This window comes from Equus quagga, chromosome 10 (genome assembly GCF_021613505.1).
Source record: "Equus quagga isolate Etosha38 chromosome 10, UCLA_HA_Equagga_1.0, whole genome shotgun sequence".
Lineage (NCBI taxonomy): Eukaryota > Metazoa > Chordata > Mammalia > Perissodactyla > Equidae > Equus > Equus quagga.
This window is the reverse complement of record NC_060276.1, coordinates 15,128,221-15,152,730: the sequence shown is the minus strand read 5'-3', so window position 1 is coordinate 15,152,730 and position 24,510 is coordinate 15,128,221. Positions and strand designations below refer to the sequence as shown.

The window sequence follows — 24,510 nt, the reverse complement described above, 5'->3', positions numbered from 1 at the left end:
TATCCTTGGAATTCTGGGAGAAAGAGACATTTTCTTCCCATTCAACTCCCTGGGATGTGGGAATACTGTTCCTTTCCTACAACAGAGATAGCACTGTCCTTTCCGGGTCCCCTCCAAGTCTCCTAGGATAAAATGATGAGCTTTGTCTCTCACAGCCTCAAGAAGTTGATCCGTGTGTTCATTAATGCCAGTTGCTGGGCTCCTCCCAGGTCACCCTTTGCTCCCACCCCTCTGTCCATGAATCCAGAACCTCTGGGATCTATGGAATTATCCTGGATGGACAAACTTTGAGCACACTTAGCTGCTTGCCCTAGGATAAGCACTCTGGTCTAGTGCTACCCTGGAGGTTCGACTCTACACCTGGTCTACTACTCGAGACCTGCAGGTTATGGAAGTCTGAGAGTTGATTCTAGAACCATGAATATGCTCAGGAGTGAGAAACGAGGCAGGTGTCCAGTAGACCAGAGGCTTTCCTTGGCCCTAAGGACCTCCAGAACATGATCTGGCTTGAGTGTAAAGCATTCGAGACCATTTGAATTCTGGGTTGAATTAGTTGTTTCAGATGTTTATCGCAATGCCACTGAGTTGGCTCAAGTGTCAGACTGTATTCCATAGCTCATGTCCTTCAAAAAGTTCAAGAAATACCTGTTTCCTATTTGTGCTACTTTCAAAAACAGTCCTTACTCTGTCACCACAGCATGGCGGCAGGACTGTTGTTCATGGTAAGAGTCTGTCCTAATCTGTAGAAGTATGGTACAAGAACAGGAAAAGTAAGAGCCAAAGTTATGCCATTCACAAAGTTCCTAACAAGTCAATTTAGCCTATTAGACTTAATTTCCGTGTTCAATTATACCTCTATCTTGCTGTCTTAACAAACAATGAAAATTACAACACACGTTCAGAAGGTGCATATAACAAAAAGTTAAATATTTCTGAGAAAAACAAAATTGCTTTGAAATTCCCTTCTGTCTCCTGCAGATGGGCGAGGTGGATGGAATTCATCAGGCTGTAAAGTAAAGGAAACAAACGTAAATCACACAATCTGCCAGTGTGACCACCTCACCCATTTTGGAGTGTTAATGGTAAGTTTTCCCTTAATCACTCCTTCATAGAATTTTGACAACTTTTATTAAATTACAGACCAGGAATATACATGTGAACTAAGGAATGGAAAAATGGCATGTGGGTGGAAAAAGTCCCACTTTGTTCAACCAAAGTAGAGCAGATTGAAGCAAATATTTATTTTCCTCCTTATAAAATTAATGCCTGCTGCTCAAAATTCAAACATTACAGAAAAGGTCCCTATAATTCCCCTCCCAAGAAATTAACACCTTTAACACCTTCATGTATATTCTCTCAGATTCTTTTCCTATGTGTATATTAACATGTTTTTGTTTTATAAAAATGGGATCAAGTTGGGGCTGGCCCCGTGGCCGAGTGGTTGGGTTCGCGCGCTCCGCTGCAGGCGGCTCAGTGTTTCGTCAGTTCGAATCCTGGGCGCGGACATGGCACTGCTCATCAAGCCACGCTGAGGCAGCGTCCCACATGCCACAACTAGAAGGACCCACAACTAAGAATATACAACTATGTACCTGGGGGCTTTGGGGAGAAAAAGGAAAAAAATAAAATCTTAAAAAAAAAAAAAAAATGGGATCAAGTTATTTACACTGTTTTTACCACTTATTTTTCACCTGGCAATATATATTGGACACCTTTCAGGCAAATACATATCCATCTACTTAAATTTTTAAAACACCTTTGTAGTATTCCATTCTGACAATTTAACACAATGAATTTAACCAATCCACCCTAAGTAGGCATTTTAGTTGTTACTGTTTTTCTCCATTATGAGCAATGTTGTAATATACATTTTTATTCATTTATCTTCTAACACTGATGTAAGTATTTCTATAGGATAAATTGACAGAAGTTGAATTGCTGGGTTAAAGGGTATGGTCCTTATAATTTTTTTTTTTTATTAAGGTTATAAAAGTTAACATCCTTGTGAAATTACAGTTGTACATTATTATTAGTCATGTTGTAGGTACACCACTTGACCCCTAGTGCCCTCCCCCCACCTCCCTTTCCCCTGGCAACCACCGATCAGTTCTCTTTGTCCATATGTTAACTACCACCTATGAGTGGAGTCATACAGAGTTCATCTTTCTCTGTCTGGCTTATTTCACTCAACATAATACTCTCAAGGTCTATCCACGTTGCTGTGAATGGGACAACTTTGTCCTTTTTTATGGCTGAGTAGTATTCCATTGTATATATGTACCACAAGGGTATGGTCCTTATAATTTTTAATTTTAATAGTTATTGTCAAGTTGCAGTGTGGGGAAGAGGTATTTTTTTTAACATTTGTAGTACTTAACCAAACAAGAGTTATCTCATTAATTCGCATATCCAGGCATAGAGCCTCAGAGTTCTCCTTAACTATAGTTTCCCTTGTTCCCGCTGGTCCTCCCTAACATTGGGACTTGCTGAGTTTTCCTTTAAAACAGCTCTTAAATGTGTTCCTTCTTCTCTACCCGCCCCTGAGTACTTTCTTAGTTCTTTTAAGTTACTTTATTATATATTATCGTACGCTTTTATCTGAATGTGTCATGCATGAGTTGTTTCTCCTGCTAATGGTAAGCTCTGTGAAGGCTGAGAGTCTGTTCTATATTTCTATTCTTTTTTTTGTTTTTTGTTTTTTTTACCAAATCTATTCAATAAATAAGAGATGCTCCTCTGATGCTCATTGAATTGTAAGAACTTTGTTTAGCTCCCTCCAAATTGGGTAGAACATTACAGTAGGAGTCAAAAGACCAGGGCTCACGTTCCAGCTCTGTCACTAACTACCTGTGTGACCTTGGTCAGGTTGTTTCACTTGTTTGGACCTTAGAGTTGTCTTCTAAAATGTGAAAGATTGGAGCAGACCAGGATTTCTTAACCTTGGCACTAGTGATATTCTGGGCCAAATAATTCTTTGTTTTGGGGGGCTGTCCTGTGCATTATAGGATGTTTAACAGTATCCCTGGCCTCTACCCGCCAGATGCCAGTAGCATCCTCCCCAGTTGTGACAACCAAAAATGTCTCCAGACATTGTCAAATATCCCTGGGGGAAGGGTAAAATCGCTCCCAGTGAGAACTACCAGGGTAGACCAGCGCTTCTTAACCTTTTATGAGTCATGAATTTCTATAAGCATCAGATGAAAGCTATGGGCCTTCTTCCCAGAAAAGTGTACACATATATTCAAATAATTTTGCATGCCCCTTTGGGTCTTTTATGGTCCTCAGGCTAAGAACTACTGGATTATGTGCTCCCTAAGGTCCATTTTGTCTTTTAATTTTATGAAAGTTATGTAAGGTCTAAGGAAAAGGAACATCTTTTTTTTGATGTTCTGTGTAGTGTTTTGGGACGCTCAGTTCAGATAATGATTCACTTTGCATCTCAAATTCACATCTATTAGTTTGGTTATATTTTAAGTGTGGAACATGTTAATGACAATAAAACCAAGGACTAAATGTTCTTCCAGTGCTGCTGATGGCTCTTCAGGCCCTGTACACAGTGAGTCGCACCAGACACACTCAACAAACAATATACGGTCTTATCATATAGCCATCTGCATACTCTGGTTTTATAAGAGCAATAGCAGAGATGCTACACATCCTGGGAACCTCCCGTTAATGGGCACTGGAAGCATTTTACCATAAACTTGCTCTGGTGAATGTATAAAATACAACACATTGCATTCCCTAGGATTTATCCAGGTCTGCAGTGGATGCAGTGAATGAACGGATATTAGTGCTTATAACATACATTGGATGTGGAATCTCCTCCATTTTCCTGGGAGTTGCAGTGGTGACGTACATAGCCTTTCAGTAAGTTGATAGAGTAAGTTTAATTTGGTTTGGTGGATGCTGCTGTCATTGGAACCATGTTAACTTCGTACAAAGTTTCCTATTCATCACAATAGGAAGAAGTCAGATCCATTAGGTTATGAAGTGAACAGGTTAAAAAAACAACAACAACAACCAATTCTCCTCTTAAAAAAAAAAAAGATTGTGACTGGATTTTTAAAAAAGCAAGAGTGTTAGCATAGGAAAAGATCTCTCTAAGAGGATACAAAAACACTAACCATAAAAGAAAAAGTTGATAAATTGGGCCATTAAAATTACAAACTTCTTTCAACAGCACTGTTAAGAAGTGAAAAGGCAGATCAAAGATTGGGAGAAGATATTCACAATGCATATATCTGACAGAAGACTTGTATGCAAAATATATAAAAAACTCTTACAAATCAAAAGCAAAAGACAGACAATACAAGTAAAAATAAGTAAAAGATTTGAACTGGCACCTCACAAAAGAGGATATCCATGCCTAGCCCTAAATCCTACCCATCTGGCTAATAAGTACATCACGGGGTTTTCAACATCATTACTCCTCAGAGATTAAAACCAGAATTATACTTTTACGCACCTACCAGAATGACTAAAATGAAAAATTCTGACAATAGCAAGTGTCAACAGGGATGTGGAACAACGGAAACTCTTACACACTGCTGGTGGGAATGCAAAAATGGCACAGACACTTTGGAAAATTCTTTGACAATACCCACTAAACACAAATATATATCTAGCTGTTGACCCAGAAATTTCACTATTTTAGAGAAATGAGTGCATATAGCCACTGAAAGCAATATACAAGAATATTCACAGCAGCTTCATTGATAATGGCCCCAAATTGGAAACAATTCCAATGTACATTAACAGTTGACTGGATGAATAAATTGTGGTATATTCATAAAATGAAATGCTTCACAGCAGTGAAAATGAATGAACTTCTATACAATGGAACATAATATCTAAATCTCGTAGACATAGAGTTTAGCAAAGGAAGCAGAAAAAGAAGAGAACGCACTGTATGCTTCCATTTATATGAAATTCCAAGTTCAGGCAAAACTAAATCTATGGGGATAGAATTTAGAATATTGGTTACTCTAGTGGGGGGTATTGAATGGGAGAAGGAATGAAGGAACCTTCTGAGATGTTGAAAACATTCTATCGCTTGATCTGGGTGGAAGTTCCTCAGGTGTATTCATATGAAAAGATTCACTGAGTTACATTCTTAAGACTTGTGTACTTTACTATTTACCTCGATTTAATAAAACCTACACACACAAAATTAAAATTGCAAAATTTAAATCAAGAATTATTTATTAGAAATGAGAAAGAAAAGGAAATATACATATTTAATTTGGAAAATACTGGGTCAGTTTCCACAAAGTACAATTGTGATCACTTAGTGATGCCAAATGTCTGAATCTTTGGAAACACCCAATACTTGAAATGGTTTTCATGGTCATCCTGCTCTTCGGTCATATGTAGATCCAGCCTTGAGTCTGCTGAAGGAGTGAAGACAGAATTGTACTATCCAGGAAACTCCTTCCTTCTCTCCAAAAGAGAAAAAGAAAAAGAAAAAAAAAAGGGGATACTGCTTAATTGAGAGAGGCTATTATTACTCCTGTTAGTGAAGGTCACTATATTTAGGATACTTTGACTCAATTTGGAAAGAGGGTGGGGAACTCTAAAATTCAGTACTTGTAAGGTACCATGAGTAATTTAATTTTAACAGGCAGTTCTTTCATTCTTTCACTCGTTATGCAAATAAGATGTGGCAACGCTTCATTAAAAATAGAGACCCTACCTAACTAAACATCTTGCCTTTTCTTTTAGCAAACTTCGCAAAGATCATCCTTCCAAAATCCTGATCAACCTGTGCACAGCACTACTGATGCTAAACCTGGTATTTCTGGTCAATTCCTGGTCGTCATCATTTCAGAAAGAGGGACTTTGCATCACAGCCGCAGTCGTGCTTCATTACTTCCTGCTGGTTTCTTTGACTTGGATGGGCCTGGAGGCGCTCCACATGTATTTTGCTCTAGTCCAAGTCTTCAATGTATACATTCCCAATTATATCCTTAAATTTTGCCTAGTTGGTTGGGGTAAGTATATCTGCCATTGTCCTCGATGCCTATGTTAAAACCTTAAAAGCCTGTGTGTGTCTTTCTAATTCTAGCTCTATTAGACAAATTATTGGGGACCAAATTCTGTTATTATCATAGGTAAGGAATTAAGAACTACCTCGCTGAGGTTGGGTGTGCATCCCTTCTTCTGCCTATGTTGCTCTATAAATTCAACTTTTAAACTTTATGGGGAGGGATTAGTTCACAAATATTTATAAACACCTGCTTGTGTACTCAGCTAAATGCTGGATCTATGGGAGTAAACCTGTCAGATTTTATCCTTCCCTTTGTAGAAGTTATAGTCACAACAAATACTTACTGATACAGCAGCCAACACTTAGGTAGCGCTTACATGTGCCAGACATTGTTCTAAGAGCTTTACATACTCATTTAATCTTCACAATGTCTCTATGGGAAAGGCTTCATCATTATTCTCATTTAATAGATGAGGACACTGAGGCACAGAGAGATTAGGTAATTTGCCAAAACTCACACAGCCTAGCAAGTAGCAGAACTGGGATTTGAACCAGGGAGTCTGTCTCCATAGTTTGGGCTTTCACTCCATCTGATCTAACCCCCTGATTTAAGGGACAGGGAAAGGACTTGCAATGTGTGACATCGTGCTCACCCAGACACACCCTGATTCTTACCACCCCTCATGACTGTCACTCTCACTGCTGCCCTATGGAAGGGGGCAGAAATGAGCCTCAGCAAGACTATTTCCTAATTTAAATGTCATTTCTTTGGTTTGCTTTCCTGTATTTCTAACTGACACAGCTCAGCTCCTCCCCCACCCTTTGCCTGTTCAAGACAGATTTTGAATTCACAAAATGCCTTGGCCACATAGGAGATGCACACTGGGTGGGATGCTTAGGCTACATAGGAAGATAGATTTTATCTTCCATTGCCTTTGTGAAGACAATAGCTTCCCAATTAGCTACCCATCCTTTTAGTGAGTTCATTAACATAGCACATGCTTTCATTGGGTACGCAGTCAGTGCTATTATCCACGCTAATATAGGGAGCAAAGACAGGCAAATGCTTAACAAAGGATAATCGCAAAAATTGTTTTTGCACACTTTGGAATCCATCAGAAACACAGAGCCAAAAGCAGTCAATACACTCCGCTTTATGCCTGGCAGCCCTCACCTCCAGTCAACTGGAAGATTGAAAAACGTTGTGGAAGAGTCTTCATGAATAATCCAGAAAGTAGATAACCCCCGTATGGCTGACTGTGGGGGGGGGCTGTAAATAGCACTCAATCCTGGCTTTCCTTCTCCCTCGTCATTATTCATTCTCGGCTTCCTTTTCAGACCCTTCCTCCTTCAATGTTGGTGTTCCCCAGAGCATGCTTCTTACCTCTTTGATCTTCTCATTCCACACACACTTCCTGGGGTACAAGGAGAGGCAGGAAAGGCTAAGGCTTGGTACTTGGAGGCAGGAAGAACTTGGGGGGTGTCAAGTACACACTCAAGCCAAGGCCAAGGGCTGATTGGCTCGACCAGTAAAGATACAACGAGCCACTTTCAGATTCAGTTGATTACTTCCATAGCGGCGAAAGGAAGAGTAGCTAAAGGTGCCAGCTCCCAAGTCCTTGTCCCACACACTATAAAGAACGACACCAAAACAAAAGGGAACAGATGGCTGCCACACGAGCTGTGGGATTCCCTGTTGCGGAGGAGCCAGTTCGAAACTGAAGCTATGTGGTTTTATATTCCACAGTTCTGTTGTGAGGGGGTAGGGTGCAAAGCACCACACTGCCTCAGAACCTGGGAGGCGATGAGAGACAGTGTCCTGACAGCCTCCCAGAGGAGAGGCAGGCGAGAAGGAGATAGCCTCAGAGCACCTCCTCACTGGCCTGCCGTCTTCTTGAATTCGTGGAAGATCACAAGGCGTTCTGCCCACATTCAAATCAGCTGCTGTTCAAGCCTTTGCCTACTCAGTCTACGTGGATACCTGCGAGGTCGCCAGGGAGCCACTGCAGAGCTGTCCCGCTACAGGGAGTTTCAGAGCATTTAAATAATGTACAGCATAGGGAATATAGTTAATAATATTGTAATAACTTTGTACAGTGACAGATGGCAACTAGACTCATCGTGGTGATCATTTCATAATGTATATGAATATTGAATCGCCATGATGTACACCTAAAACTAATGGGATAGTGGATGTCAATTATATTTCAATTAAAAAATTAAATCAATAAATATTAGACAAATGCAATCAACTGTAAGGAAAATAAATATTGGCATCTGTTTGTATTTGAAGTTCTATCTTCCTAATGCCAAAGCAACCTGTTGAAAAGGTTTTATTCCTTTATCTAAATCCCGGCCCAAGGCAATAGTGTTGTCCACCTTCTTTTTGGTAAGCGCTAGGGATCTTTTTTGTTTTAATTATCAAAGTGTAAACACAGCTTAGAGACTGCCTCACAACTTCCATCCTAAATGTGAGGCCTCCGTCCACCCCTCCCTTCTGGCCTCCAACAGGTATATTCTTAAACATCTACATTATTGCTAGGCACTGTGTTAGGTGTGATGCACACATTGGAAGGGACTGTCCAGTTTATCACAGAATAGGACACACATACTCGGCACTCTGGGGTTCGGAACAGCTTTGGATATATCTTACAAAATGCTTAAAATGTGTGCGGGTGTAACGCTCTTAGTTTAGGAGCAATGCATTGTTAGAAACAAGAAAAACGTTTAAGTTTTGCAAATGTACGTGAAATTGGATTTTTAAACCCTGTATCTATACTCATGTCACGTTTGACCACTTAGACCGAACTGATTGCTTTATTATAGTCTGGCTGAATTGACTGGTTGTTAACTGGTCGATCTAGTCAAAATGTCAAACTAGTAACGAGTGTGGAAACAGCTCCCCTGTCAGAAAGGCACTGAAGGTTGCTGATGATTGCCTGTGCCCTGCCTCCAAGGTGACCTAGACACAAAGACACTGGGAAGTGAGGGAAAGGGAGAAAAAGTGGCGGCCCATCATCTGAGAAGAAATGCTTGATGCGAACTTATATTCCGATGAACGAGATATTTCTGTTGCCAAGTTGATTTTTCGGCACTTGAGCTATTTTTAATAACCAGTGGGCGTTGTATTGGAGCCATCGGCATGCTGTCTAGTTTAGCAGATTGGGGAACTCCTAGAAATGTTTCACTTGGAAGAATTCACAAACATTCTGCAAACAATGGTATTTTGATGCCCGCACATCTGTGGTTCATTTAAAGTGTTTTAATGTATCAGTGCCCACATTCATTGATCAGGATCTCTCCCCCGCTTCCTAATGGGATGCCTTTGGCTTGCTTCCTCACTCTAGGAATCCCAGCAATCATGGTGGCAGTTATAGTCAGTGTGAAAAGAGATCTGTATGGAACTCAGAGCTCAAAGACTCCATTGTAAGTACCGGCATCTCTGCTTCTCAGGTGGTGATGCTCTTGACCATCAGGGAACGGTGGGGTGTTCCCGGCCTAGGGCTTAGTCTTGACTCTGACTTTAGGGAGGACTCAGCCTCAGTCTTTCTGATCTAAACACAGTCATGTGCACACTCACATAATGGTCAGGTGCCTGGGCTCTTTATGCCCTCGGGCAAGTTACCTTACCTCTTACTTCCATTTCCTCCTCTGGAAAATGGGTATAATAATGTTTGCTCTCAGTGTTGTGCGTAAATTAAAATGACATCATATATATAAAGTGCTCATCATGTGGCCTGTTCCCTGGTAAGTGCTACATAACTGGCAGCTATTGTGATTATGATTAGAAAGCTCACAGAAGGTGGAAGGAGTTGGAGTGGCCACTATAAGGAAATACGGAGATGAGTTGGAAAACATTTTCTACCTTTCCACAACAAAGTTCTCCCCTGCAGACGACTCCACCACTTTCCTTTGCAAATTGGCTCAGCTTTGTTGTCCTAGACATCCTTTTCTTTCTTTCTTTTTCTTTTCTTTTTAACATATAAACCCATCTCTTTGGTTCTCTCATCCACAGCCACAAGAGACTAGCCATTCACTTTGCCCCACCTCTCTAGAACCTTCTTTTACAGACCTGTAGGTAGTAACCATGTAGTCCTTTAGACTGCACAGTCTCATTTCACACTCTGATTCTTTTTTACATACCCATAGCTATTCTCTTTATCGTTGCCTCCCAAGCTATTTTTTGCTATAGATTTTCCCTCCCACCAGACTGGCGTGAAACGTAGGAGGTCTTGCCCCCGAGACTCCTCTGTCTTTCATATTGAGATGACAGTTTCCAGAAGGTCAAAATTATATTGCCCTTTCCAGCAGATGCCGTCTAATTATAATTCCTTGTTATCCTTTCTTTCTCTCCCTTTTCTCTTCCCTTCCTTCTCATCTCCTCCTTTGTCCTCCCTCCTTGCCTGTTTTGTGGCTTAAAGGATCCCTAGTGTCTGTCTAATGGTGGTTCTTCAAAGATCAAAAGCAAAAGAAAAAACAAGAACAAAACCAACTCCACTCGCCCTGAGTAGAGCCCTTTCATATGTGCGTTGGTTAGTAAGAGGTAGATTGCTCTAAGAGCTTTTTGAAAAATAATTATATTTTGAAGAAGTAATACATGCACACGGTACAAAATTCAAATGTACAAAAGGGTAGAGGATGAAAAGTAAGCCCCAGTCCCAACCCCAGCTACCCAGCTTCTCTCCCTTGATGCAACTCTTATTACCAGCAATCAAATTTGCATACATATTCTCTTGCACACTTTGTTACCTAAGGGGTAGAGATACACTTTTTGATACTTAACAATATGTTTAGGAGATGATTCTCTATCCAAACATATAGCTCTGCCACTTTTCAAGAGTTTTCTATATCCTTCTTTAAGGCTGAAGATGATATTCAAGGAACCCTAAGTATTAGTCTCTATTAGGGAAATTAAATGCTTTTTTCGCCCCCTCCCAGTACACACAAACTCACAAATACATGCAAGTATCCACACCAACATGAACAATGTGACCACAAGGGATTTTCTTGGTTCTGGAAAAGAGATCTCAGCTAAGTTGACACACGATTAAATTAATGAAGCTTGTCTATGTTCAAAAATCAGAGGTGATGCCTCCAGTAATTGGAAATGATGTTGGCTAAAATATTTGTTCATAGGGATCACTACACATTTCTTCTTTTTTTTTTTTTTGCTGAGAAAGATTCGCCTTGAGCTAACATCTGTTGCCAATCTTCCTCCCTTTTTTTTTCCCTGCCCAAAGCCCCAGTACATAGTTGTATATCCCAGTTGTAAATCCTTCCAGTTCTTCTATGTGAACCACCCCCACAGCATGGCTACTGACAGACGAGTGGTGTGGTTTGACGTCCAGTAGCTTAGCCTGGGCCACTGAAGTAGAGCACACTGAACTTTAACAGCTAGGCCATCAGGGCTGGCTCACATATTTCTTCTTTAATAGAAACTGTGGAGCCATTAATCAATCCAGTGGCCAGTATTGCCTTTTGTAGTCCTAACCTGTAAATGTGGTGGGACGTTTAACATATACATCATATTTTAAAGCAATGCAACGAGAGCTGTGCTGTTTTGTTGCATTTTCATTAACTCTGATAATCTTATCATTGTTTGATACAGCATTCAGAAAAGCCAGTCATTGCTTACTGTCCTTTTACTGTGATACTTATCATGAAAAGCGGAATTCATCCCTCAAATAAAAGCTCAGGTGTAAGACATGGGGGAGGAGAGCCACTTTGGGGGGAAATACATAATTTGTTCTTCTGTTGTTGAGGAAGACAGTAGCCTTCTAGGAAATTGGATTGAGAGGTTTCTGCACATATAGGGCAGAAATATCCTCTAGGATTTCTAATTAGGCACTGGAAAGAACCCTGGAGTGGGGCTCAGGAGATTAAGTTCCTAGTCCCAGCTCCGCCCCTAGTGAGTGTGAATGAACTGTGTCAAGTTGTTTCGTCTCTCTAGGTCTAGGTGTTCTCAGGTGAAATGAAACTGTGACTAGGTGATCTTCAGAGTCTTACTGAAAAATAGGAGTTTATGTTTCTCTACCTCACAATGGTCTTCTCTTCTTTGTCTCTTGCAGTTGTTGGATTAAAGACGATTCTATCTTTTACATCTCAGTTGTGGCTTATTTTTGCTTCATCTTTCTCATGAATCTCTCCATGTTCTGCATTGTTTTTGCCAAACTGAATTCCATGAAAGCCCATAGCCAGAAGACTCGGCAGAAGATGATCCTGCATGATCTCAAAGGCACAACAAGCCTGACATTCTTACTTGGCCTCACCTGGGGGTTTGCCTTTTTTGCCTGGGGACCTGTGAGGATCTTTTTCTTGTATCTTTTTGCCATTTTTAACACTTTGCAAGGTAACTGCTGTTCTTTGCACTTTCTGTGGCTAGCTAGACCTCCACCAAAGCTTTTGCTGCCTTAGAAAATAATCTCACCTTTCAGGGTTTTGGAGGAGGAGAGGATACTCCAAGAGGCTTCTGCTGTCAATGAGTTGACAGGCAGCCATTGGAAACATTAGCTAGATGCTAGGGCTTCATTAAATGAGCCCACTCTCTCTTGCTCAGGGATGCAGAGAGAAGCCTAGATAGCTAACCCAACCCTAGTTAACTGGCAATGCCTATATCAAATGCTGCTTCACAATGCTTCTTACAGTAAGGTGTCCAGATTCACACTTACGCTGACATTTCGAAATGCACAATCCAGTTGAACATAGCAATTATTGGACAGTAGAAACATTAAACTTTTGACCACATAGACTCTGGCTGCATTAGATATCCTAATACTGTGGGAAAGAGCCAGGCTAGGAAATTACAGAGTCATCGAGGAACAAAGGTAAAGAGCAAAAAGCAGTGGACCAAGGCAAGGGGCCAAGGTTCTAGTCTTCGTTTTGCTACAAATCCACCTTGAAAAAGTCACCACAACTTGTTGAGTTAGATGAGCCTAAGTGAATGGCTCTATAGCTCTTTAATCTCATTCCTGTTTTCTGGTGAAAGGAGCAAATGATGAGGAAATGATTAAATGGTAGGCCAAGATGACATGATAAGTAAAAGCAAGGGATCTGGTTAATATACCTGTGAGTAATTGTTGATGTTCATTTTTTTTTCGTGAGGAAGATTTGCCCTGAACTAACATCTGTTGCCAATCTTCCTCTTTTCCTTTTGCTTGAGGAAGATTAGCCCTGAGCTAACATCTGTGCCCATCTTCCTCTAATTTATTTGTGGGATGCCTGCCTCAGCATGGCTTGACCAGCGGTGCGTAGGTCCATACCTGGGATCCGAACCAACGATCCCAAGGCCGCCAAACTTAACTGCTGCACCACCAGGCTGGCCCCCATTCCCCCATTCTTGAAATGGCACAATATACATTAGAATGGTCAAGGTCTGAGGAATTCTGCTGGGGGAGAAAAACCTTCAAAGATTCGTTTTAACCCAGCATTTAAAAACACTTCAGAACACTTTGTCATTGTGGTTATTAACCCTTGAGGAAGCTTGGGAAATATTAATTGGGTGTGCAGTTATATGCCAGGCATTTGCAAGGTGCTGCAGAGAGATGGGGAAGCAATCTAGAATCAGGCGCAGTTTTTGCCCTCATGTCTTATTATTCAAGCAACCATCTCATTTTAGAGCAATGAAGTGTATCAACTGAAACTTTCTGTCCCACCAGATTCTGCCAACCTGATCTAGCCATATTCGGATTGCAATGCAAAAAGACACAAAATGTGTTGTTCTTCCCCCGCATGCCTACTTTCTGCCTTCTGGGGGTGAGGATGACATTTTTAGGAGCTCTCCATGCCCCTCTCGCTTGGTTCGCTTTTTGAGGCTGGCAGCACTTGGTTGTCTCCTGCATTGCTGACTGAGGCCCTGGTAATAGTTCTATACTTTCCCTATTGACAGACCTACCTGGCCTACGCTGAGACACCCTGGTCTCTGTAGCATGCTTTAAGAACCAACCAGCCTTGGTGTAGAATGTGTAGAGAAGTGGATTAGGAGCCAGGTGCCCGTGCAGACTTTTTCCTCAGCAATAACTCCAGGCTTCGCTTGGCTCACTAATTCTGAGGAGGAACACACTTACCCTATGAAAAGAGGGGTGAAAGGGAAAGCAGTTTAGAGCTTAAAGCGGGGAGAGGTGTTTTCAAAACAGCGAGCTCCATTCCTATGGTAGAAGGGACTGCTAGTACCTAAGCAGGAAGCCTACATTGGCAGAAGCAGAATCCCAAGGAGGACCTCCCAAGAACCGAAACCAGAGCCTTGTAGACCCAGCATCAACCGAGCCGAGCTGTCTGTCTGTCAGACATGCTTTATGTCAATCAATCACCAAGCATTTCTAGTTGCTAGTCCCACCTACAAGATAGACTGTGCCATCTTGCAGAGAGGGTGTTTTCAGAGCCCTGAGTTTCAAACTCAAGTTGCACACACAAACATACACACCCCAAATAGTCGAAACAAGAATGCAGTGAAACGAGTTAACAAATTAGCCATTTAAAAGACAGATGGCAAGTTTGCAATTCTGGCTGAAAGGGGCTGCCCTGTGGTCAGGTGTGAAAAAATTATGCCCATGATGAGCCATTTCTGAAGGAGGGACGCACAAATAAAAATGCAGGTGACAAAAACCTGACATCTTCCCGCATGCCTATGTTCTAGTGAGTAAGCAGATCAATCTGTTATTGGAAAGAAAAAAGAAGGCTGTCAGGCAGAGAGGGAGAGCTGGCAGGCAGCTCATTGGAATTCAGAGAATAACCTTTAAGCCTGAGAACGAACTAAACCCCATGCAGGAAATCAGAGCAGCCATAGGTGCTTGTCGCCACTGTTGCCCCTTGTTTGCGCTGAAGATGGAGAGGTTTTAGCTGCTCTGAGATGGGGGTTTGCTCTCATTCGGTGGCTGCAACAACTTCCAGGTGGCTGCTGCTCAGAAAAAGAGTGAACGCTGCCAGATTCATCACCAGTGTTGTTTGGTTACAAATGAAGATAAAGCCCTCAGGGGACATAGTGAAACATGTCATTCCGTTTAGCCTCCCGATTGCTGCCTCCCATCCAGAATCAGAGAGTCTCAGGGCTGGGACCTGGGAATGAAGAGCTTCCCAATCCAATTTCCCAGTGAGTGACAGAAGTCACATGCCTCTACCTCAAACTTCCCAGAGACACAGAGCTCACCATTTCATAAAGCAGAGCATTGAACTTCTCTTTATTGAAATATATTTGACATACAACCTTGTGTAAATTTAAGGCAAACAACATGTTGATTAGATAAATTTACATATTGTACATGATTGCTATTGTAACTTCTACTCAGCCCTTAATCTTATCTGGGTCATCCTTTCCTGAGGGTAGCATAGTGCAGTGGTTAAGACCTTGGGCTCTGCATTCAGATTGCCTGAGTTCAGTCCTGAGGCTGCCAGATCAATGTTGGCTCTGTGACTCGGTCAAGTTTACTAGACTTGGACTCTGAGGCCTCTCATCTGTAAAAATGAGACTAATAGCACAATGCCTAGGACACAGTCATTGCTTAGTGAAGACTAGCTTGACTTTTCATTACACGGTTGCTCTGTGGCTTCCTCCCATTGCTCTGAGTTCCAACCTGACAACTACACAGAACAAGCCTAGCTTATCCTCTTCCTGACAGCCTTTCAGATCTGTGACTGTAGCTACCATCTCTCCTCACCCTATATTCCACACTCCAAGTTTTCTCTTATCCAAATTACAGCACCCCAGCTCTTTCAGCCTTTCCTCAAGTCCATCCCTATTCTTGTTTGCTCTCTTCCTGAATACTTCTACTTGTTATCATCTTCTTAAAACAAAGCCTCCCAAACTCAGTTTGGTGCTGGTAGGAGGAAGGGCTAAACCAGGGAAGAATGGCAGGAGATGCTTACTCTCCTCATGCAAGATTCTTTACTTCCACTAATTCCCTGGCTTAAATGAGCTTTGGGGGCATTTACTAGTGACTCGTGCTCACCTTGCAATGAGTTAAGACCACTCCAATCCATCACTAATCATTTACCTTCAGAACAACTGGCCAATGAGGAGGCAAGCTGAACCTTATATAGAGAAGAAAGGTTTCCAAACTGCACTTGGACCAAAAGAAATATTTTGAGGCCCAAGAAGATATCACAAAGGTTGCAGAAACCCATGAGAGTTTGTGTGTTAAGGGCTTTGGAGTTCAAGTCAACAAACATCTATTGAGCTGCTACACAGAATACTGGAGGCAAAGGGAGAAATGATATAAAGACGGAAGAGAAAGCTACCTCAGCCCTCAAAGACTTGACAGCTAGCTGGAGAGATGGGCAGTGCATGGAGAATAATATGGCTAAACATGGCAAACGTTATAAGAAACAAAGTGCTATGGGAGCTCAGGAGTGGGAAAGCTGAGTTTCAGTTTGAGGCATCTGGAAAGGCTTTGTGAATAAAGACTTTTAGCATGGACCATAAATAAAAGCCAGGCTGTTGACAATTTCTCCTCCAAACTTTAGGAAATCCAATTGGCGTTCCAGGGCATTTGCAATAAGGATCATCATGAGTCCTACTTTCATCCCCCAAGAAGATATTTTAGACTTAGGGGATGAGAAATGGCCAAAATTGCTAGTGGATACCATCAGCACCCCTTCCTCACTTGCAGGACAAAAATCAGAGCTGGCAGTAGAAATTGAGGGCACCGAATTCATGATTTCCACACAGTGTAATTGTGCCAAAGAACATGTGTATTAGGTATTTATTGCTGTGTTATTACTCCCAAATTTTAGCAGCTTAAAACAACAAACACTTATTATCTTACATGGTTTCGGAGGGTCAGGAATTCAGGCGCAGCTTAGCTGAGTGGTTCTGGCTCAGGGTCTCTTATGGAGTTGCAGTCAAGCTGTCAGCCGGGCTGCAGTCATCTGGAGACTTGACTGATGCTTGAGGATCTGCTTCCAGGAAGGCTCACTCACTCGGCCGTGGACTGGAAGCTTCAGTTCCTCACCATGTGGTCCTCTCTACAGGGCTGTCAGAGTGTCTTTAAGACATAACACTTGGCTTCCTTCAGAGTAAGTGATAATAGGGAGAGAGAGAAAGCCACAATGTCTTTTATAAACTAATCTTGGAAGTGACTACACCATCATTTCTGCCATATTCTGTTGGTACAATGTGGGAGGAGACTCCATAAGGATGTGAATGCCAAGATGTGGGGATCATTGAGAACCGTCTCAGAGGCTAGCTCCCATTGCAGGCCTCATCTCTCAAGCTCCAGGATGGACAGCAGCCCAGGGGGAATACTGTGGTTAACATGAAGTCTTGAGACCTTTTTGCCATCACTGACTTTGGGAGGGAGGCTGGAAAGATAAGCGCAGAAAGTCAGTAATGACCCTGGGGTTCCTTAGAAGAGGTATTAATGATGACAACAGCAGGCCTGAGTGTGAGCATTGGTGACAGAATGCAAGAAGCTGAAAAAGACTGACCTTCTTTTCCTGGCTTAGGATTCCTCATTTTTGTATTCCACTGTGCAATGAAGGAGAGTGTCCGGGAGCAGTGGCAGATACACCTCTGTTGCAGGTGGTTTCGACTGAGTGACTCTTCTGGTAAGATGTCAGTTTGGGTAAGGTTTTGAATTCTACAGGTTTTACAAAACTCATCAGATTAACTTGTCTCCTGATTTGAGTTCATACAGCATCAACATCAAAATGGAGGCTGTTTTCATGTCATGAAAATGATTTGTACTTTTGAGCCGAGATGAATGAAGTCAGGTGAAAGATGTGATTTGGGCCATATTTTAACTTAATAAAGCTTCTCTTTTGGCCCAAATTCCTTGGATTGCTTGCCCTTGCTGTCTACTGAGTCTCAATTCAATTAAAGAACATTGATTGAGTGCCTTCTGTGTTCTACGCACTGAGTCACAGGGTCTTTCTGGCCCGTAGCCAACAGTGGGTTGAGTGGCTGTGGGAAGCAAGGAGTGATGGTGGAGATGGAGAGAACTTGCAGCCTCCCTAGGATGCCCAGCTAGTGGGCTTCCCACACGGACTGAGGACCTTTCCTGCACAGTGGGAAATGTAGAGGACTCTGACGTTGCCTCTGAGGATGTCTCCAGTCCAGGCAAATTGATTTTCTATGTATCAAAAGGCTCCTCCATCCAATTCAGGCAGCTTCACTCAGTCTCAATGCAAAGCTCAGTCTATTTCCTTTAGAGAAGGCAATGCTTGAACTCAAAGATTCTATAAGTAGCACAGAGATCCTGCTCCTTTATGTTGGGCATGTCAGTAACCTGCTGGCCCCTGTGCCAGGCTCTAGGGAAAGCAGGCATCCTTGGTAAGTGAATTGACTTTGCCTGTAGCATACATTACAGTTCAAACTTACTTCTTACAACTTCATAGAAAAGCTGACTCCTTGAGATACCCAGAATGAACACTCTGTACATCAGGCTTTATACTTTTTAACAAAATTCTTAAGGTATAATTTACCCATTTGAAGTGTAGAATTTAGTAAGGTTTATGTTTTTAACTATTTTTGGTGTCTTTTCAGATGCCAGCAGGTATGGGCTAAATATTGGGTATAAAAAGGAAAGACTGAAGAAAACCTTCAAGCAAAAATTGTTGACACCATCCCTCAAGTCAACTGCAACTAGCTCCACTTTCAAGTCTTTAGGCTCCGCACAAGGCACTCCTTCACAAATGAGCTTCCCAAATGGTGAGAGAAAATGCTATGTCGCCTGCACTGATGTCTCAGAGATATTGAATGAATGTGAAGCTACATAAATGGTCTTGGGAAATATTGCCTCCTCAGAAGGAAATGCACATGTGCATGTATATACCTGGGTTCATTCTTGGCTGAGAAAGTGTGTATAGAAGCACCTAGTGAACTTAGTCTGTATAAATCTGGTAGGCTATTAGAATAACGGAGGAGAGAAGAGACTGAAGATCCAAAAAAATCCATGGATAATTAAAACAATTGTCACAGACTGTTAAAAACAGAAGGTGAAAATGAAAATACAAAAAGCCAAAATCTATGGGATACAGCAAAAGCAGTTCTAAGAGGGAAGTTTATAGCAATACAGGCCTACCTCAACAAACAAGAAAAATCTCAAGTAGACAATCTAACAGTGCACCTAAAGGAAATGGAAAAAGAAGAACAAACAAAGCCCAAAAGATTAGAAGGCAGGAAACAATACAAATCAGAGCAGAAATAAATGAGATAGAGACTTAAAAAACAATAGAAAAATCAATGAAACCAAGAGCTGCTTCTTTGAAAAGACAAACAAAGTTGACAAAACTTTAACTAGACTCACCAACAAAAAAAGAGAGAAGGCTCAAATAAATAAAATCAGAAATGAAAGAGGAGAAATTACAACAGACACCTCAAAAATACAAAAGATTATGAGAATACTATCAAAAGCTATATGCCAACAAATTGGATAATCTAGAAGAAATGGATAAATTCTTAGGATCATACAGCCTTCCAAAAATGAATCAATAAGAAATAGAGAATTTGAATATACTGATCACCAGTAAGGAGATCGAAACAGCAATCATAAACCTCCAAAAAAATAAAAGTCCAGGACCAGATGGCTTCCCTGGTGAATTCTACCAAACATTCAAAGAAGACTTAATACCTATCCTTCTCAAACTCTTCCAAAAAATTGAAGAGGAGGTGAAGCTCCCTAACTCATTCTACGAAGCCAACATTACCCGGATACCAAAACCAGACAGGGACAACACAAAAAAAGAAAATTACAGGCCAATATCACCGATGAACATTGGTGCAAAAGTCCTCAACAAAATACTAGCAAATCGAATACAACAAATACATCAAAAAGATCATACGTCACAATCAAGTGGGATTTATTCCAGGGATTCAGGGATGGTTCAACATCCGCAAATCAATCAACATAATACACCACATTAACAAAATGAAGAATAAAAATCACATGATCATCTCAATAGATGCAGAGAAAGAATTTGACAAGATATAGCATCCACTTATGATAAAACCTCTGAATAAAATGGGTATACAAGGAAAGTACCGCAACATAATAAAGACCACATACGACAAACCCACAGCTAATATCATTCTCAATGGAGAAAAACTGAAGGCTATCCCTCTAAGCACAGGAACCAGACAAGGATGCGCACTGTCACCACTCTTATTTACCATAGTATTGGAAGTCCTAGCCAGAGCAATCAGGCAAGAAAAAGAAATAAAAGGGATCCACACTGGAAATGAAGACGTGAAACAGTCACCATTTGCAGATGACATGATTTTATATAGAGAAAACTCTAAAGAACCCACTAAAAAACTTTCAGAAAAATAAATGAATATGGTCTATACACTAACAGCAAAGTAGCAGAAAGAGAAATTAAGAATACAATCCCATTCATGATTGCAACAAAAAGACTAAAATACCTAGGAATAAACTTAACCAAAGAAGTGAAACATCTGTATACTGAAAACTACAAAACATTGTTGAAAGAAATTGAAGACACAAAGAAATGAAAAGATATTCTGTGCTCTTGGATTGGAGGAATTAACATAGTTAAAATGTCCATACTTCCTGAAGCAATCTATAGTTTCAATGCAATCCCTATCAAAGTTCCAACAACATTTTTTCACAGAAATAGAACAAAGAATCCTAAAATTTATAGGGAACAAGAAAAACCCTCAAATAGCCAAAGGAATCCTGAGAAAAAAGAACGAAGCTGGAGGTATCACACTCCCTGATTTCAAAATATACTACAGAGCTATAGTGACCAAAACAGCATGGGACTGGCACAAAAATAGACACACAGATCAGTGGAACAGAATTGAGAGCCAGAAATAAACCCACACATCTATGGACAGCTAATTTTCAACAAGGGAGCCAAGAACATACAATGGAAAAAGGAAAGTCTCTTCAATAAACAGTGTTGGGAAAACTGGACAGCCACATGCAAAAGAATGAAAGTAGACCATTATCTTACACCATACACAAAAATAAACTCAAAATGGATTAAAGATTTGAACGTAAGACCTAGAACCATTAAACTTCTAGGAGAAAACATAGGCAGTACGCTCTTTGACATCGTCTTAGCAGCATATTTTTAAGTACCATATCTGAACGGCCAAGGGAAACAATAGAAAAAATAAACAAATGAGACTACGTCAAACTCAAAAGCTTCTGCACAGCAAAGGAAACCATCAACAAAACGAAAAGAGAACCTGACAATTGGGAGAAGATATTTGCAAACCATATATCAGATAAGGGGGTAATATCCAAATATACAAAGAACTCATACATCTCAACAACAAAAAAAGTAACAACCCAATTAAAAAATGGGCAAGAGATCTGAACAGACATTTCTCCAAAGAAGATATACAGATGGCCAACAGGCACATAAAAAGATGTTCAACATCATTAACTATCAGGGAAATGCAAACATAAACGACAATGAGATATCAGCTCACTCCCGTCAGCATGGCTATAATTAACAAGACAGGAAACAATAATTGTTGGAGAGGATGTGCAGAGAAGGGAACCCTTATACACTGCTGGTGGGAGTACAAACTGGTGCAGCCACTATGGAAAACAGTTTGGAGATTCCTCAAAAAATTACAAATAGATCTACCATGTGATCCAGCTATTCCACTGCTGGGTATTTATCCAAAGAATGTGAAAACACGAATGCATAAAGATGCATACACTCTTATGTTCATCGTAGCATTATTCACAATATCCAGGACTTGGAAACAACCCAGGTGCCCGTCAAGGGACGAATGGATAAAGAAGATGCAGTATACATATGCACAATGGAATACTACTTAGCCATAAGAAACGATGAAATCCGGCCATTTGTTTCAACATGGATGGACCTTGAGGGTATTATACTAAGTGAAATAAGTCAGAGGGAGAAAGTCAAATACTATATGATCTCACTCATAAGTAGAAGATTAAAACAACGATCAAGAAACACATAGAAACAGAGATTGGATTGGTGGTTACCAGAGGGGAAGTGGGGAGGGAGGTGGGCAAAAGGGGTGATTAGGCACATGTGTGTGGTGATGGATTGTAACTAGTCTTTGGGTGGTCAACATGATGTAACCTACATGGAAATCAAAATATAACGATGTACACCTGAAATTTATATTATGTTATAAACCAATGTTACACTAATAAAAAAAAAAGAAAAAAAGCAGAAGGAACTTTAGGCATTGTCTAGTACAATCCCCTCATTTTACAGATGAGGAACCTTAAGCAGGAAAAGGAAAACACCTTACGGACAGTCGCTCAGCCCATCAGCAGCAGAACTGGGGCCAGAACTCAGGTCTCCTGGCTCTCGGGTTAGTGCTCATCACACCCCACCAAAAATACCCGCCGAGCTGCACACCACTCTTAGATGCTCACCTTCTTCCATAGGAAGCCCACTTTCTAGGTACAGAGACAGATGTTGAGGTGGAGGTGGTGTTGGGAGGAAAAATGCAGGTTAAGAATTGGTCTAAAGATCAAAAGTAAAGCGAAAGGCAAAATGAGCAAGAACTTAAGAACTCAAGTTGATGTTGTGATGATTCTGTGTTGTGTACTTCCATCTAAATGGTGGTGCGGTGGCCTTTGGTTTCCTTTCTTAAAGACCAAAGTAGACTCCGGCTCACACACAGAGAACACCTTTGGTGGCCTGGCTGTAGTCCTTCTCCCACCTTCTCAGAGCTGGTGGTAGAACTGCCTTATCCACTTGTAGTTTTCATTATGTTGGCTCCACACAACAGTTCTGTTTCCAAGGGTTGCAGCCAATCCAGAAGCAGCGTGGTAGGTAAAAAAAAGCACCAAACTTGGAGTCCAAAGGCTTTGGCTTGAGTCCAAGCTCTGTCACTAACTCTGTGACCTTGGCACATCACTTCCCTACTTGGAGCTACATTTTCTCTACCCTCAACATGAGGGGGCTAGGATGGGCAATCTCCAAAGTGCCTACCAGCTTCAGGACTGTGTGAGGCAACACTTTTTTCCAGTTAGGCTGGTTGACTAGTGTATAGAGTCTCAGTCTCCATTTCTGTATGGGAAAGTTGGCGCATATGGAGAAAGTCTTTCGCTGGCCAAAGCATCCCTCAGACTCTGGCCAGCTAACTTGTGGATAGGTTCTGATGCTCATATGGAGGCACTGGGGAACCATGGCAGATAGAGGGCTTGAGTTATGGAAGCTCCTTAGCAGATAATAGTTGGGGCTGATTGGGAAATATTTTTCAAGAGGGTTAGTTAGTATTGGCTTCCCTGCTGTCCCCAGGGGATATTGTTTCAGTGGCAAATCATCTACAGCCCAAATGTACATATTTTTCTTTGGAAGACCAGTAGCAAATACCATGTACAGGATTTTGAATGTTGCTGTACCGAGCCATAGACCTGGAGAGCCCAGGGGCCTGCAGCCAGCATCAAAATGCTCATCAGTTGTGACAGTAACGCAGCCAGTAGGGCAAGTAGTCCAGCATCTTGGACCACAGTTCTAAAACTGCAATCTGGATGCTGCCATCAGACTTGTGGCAGCCAGAAGCTCGATTCCATTAGCACAGAATGAAAAATTACACCCTCTATACCACTGGGTATCCTCAGTCTTGAGAAACAGCTAAACCTTCAGAACAAGAATATCAAACTCATATGGGATATAGCTATGTGTGTTACCATTTTATATTGTCTCTTCGTGAAGGACTCCATGGTTTGTCCATGAATATCTCCCCCTAGGCTAAGGTTACTTTGAATAACATAGCCTGTTATTCACAATGCAGGAAGAACACATGCACCTGTAATTGCCTAAACAGTGCCATCAGGATGAATTAATCCATCCCAGATTCATATTAAACTATCCAAGGAAAGCACCATAACTTTCACTTCCTTTCTAATTCCTCTATTCATTCCTTCATTTGATAAAAACTTCTGGGGCCGGCTCCGTGGCTGAGTGGTTAAGTTTGCGCGCTCCGCTGCGGCGGCCCAGGGTTCAGATCCTGAGCGCGGACATGGCACCACTCGTCAGGCCACGTTGAGGTGGCGTCCCACATCCCACAACTAGAAGGAGCTGCAACTAAGATATACAACTGTGTACAGGGGTCTTTGGGGAGATAAAGCAGGAAAAAAAAAAAAAAGATTGGCAACAGTTGTTAGCCCAGGTGCCAATCTTAAAAAAAAAAAAAAACTTCTTATGCTCCTACTATGTGCAAAGTCCCCAATGCCATGGCTGAAAATGTTCTTTTTTTCTTTAATGCAGATCATTTTGATGACAATCCCTACTGTTTCTCTCCCTTGAGTTGTGAAATTGTGCCTACTTGTGTGAGAAGAATATAACCTGATGAATTAAAAATGAATTCCATTCACAAACAAAGATTTCTTCAATAATTCCCAGCAGAGAGACCCACCTCCCTTCACCCCTAGATTGGGAAAAATGTTGAATTTGTGACGCCATCTGCTCCAACTTCATATTCTAAATATTATTTTGGAAGGGGCAGAATGAGATAGCATTTAGTGAATATTAAAATCAGAATAATTCTCCTATTCATTGTTATAGTTTCTCATTTTAGGTAAGATTTGAGCCTAGAGTTATGATATATTAGGGGAGAA

General features: G+C 41.3%; 1 protein-coding gene across 1 annotated transcript in view; it reads left to right on the top strand.

The window, feature by feature from the left end:
- The window catches only part of ADGRG4 (adhesion G protein-coupled receptor G4), a 95,249-nt gene extending 71,012 nt beyond the window's left edge, over window positions 1-24,237 (top strand). The window contains 8 exon segments of the mRNA XM_046673739.1: window positions 979-1,082; window positions 3,749-3,870; window positions 5,725-5,993; window positions 9,337-9,415; window positions 12,058-12,338; window positions 17,426-17,527; window positions 18,465-18,629; window positions 24,161-24,237. Of these exon segments, the coding sequence (XP_046529695.1) occupies window positions 979-1,082; window positions 3,749-3,870; window positions 5,725-5,993; window positions 9,337-9,415; window positions 12,058-12,338; window positions 17,426-17,527; window positions 18,465-18,629; window positions 24,161-24,237 (1,199 nt within the window).
- The last annotated feature ends 273 nt before the right edge of the window (window positions 24,238-24,510 follow it).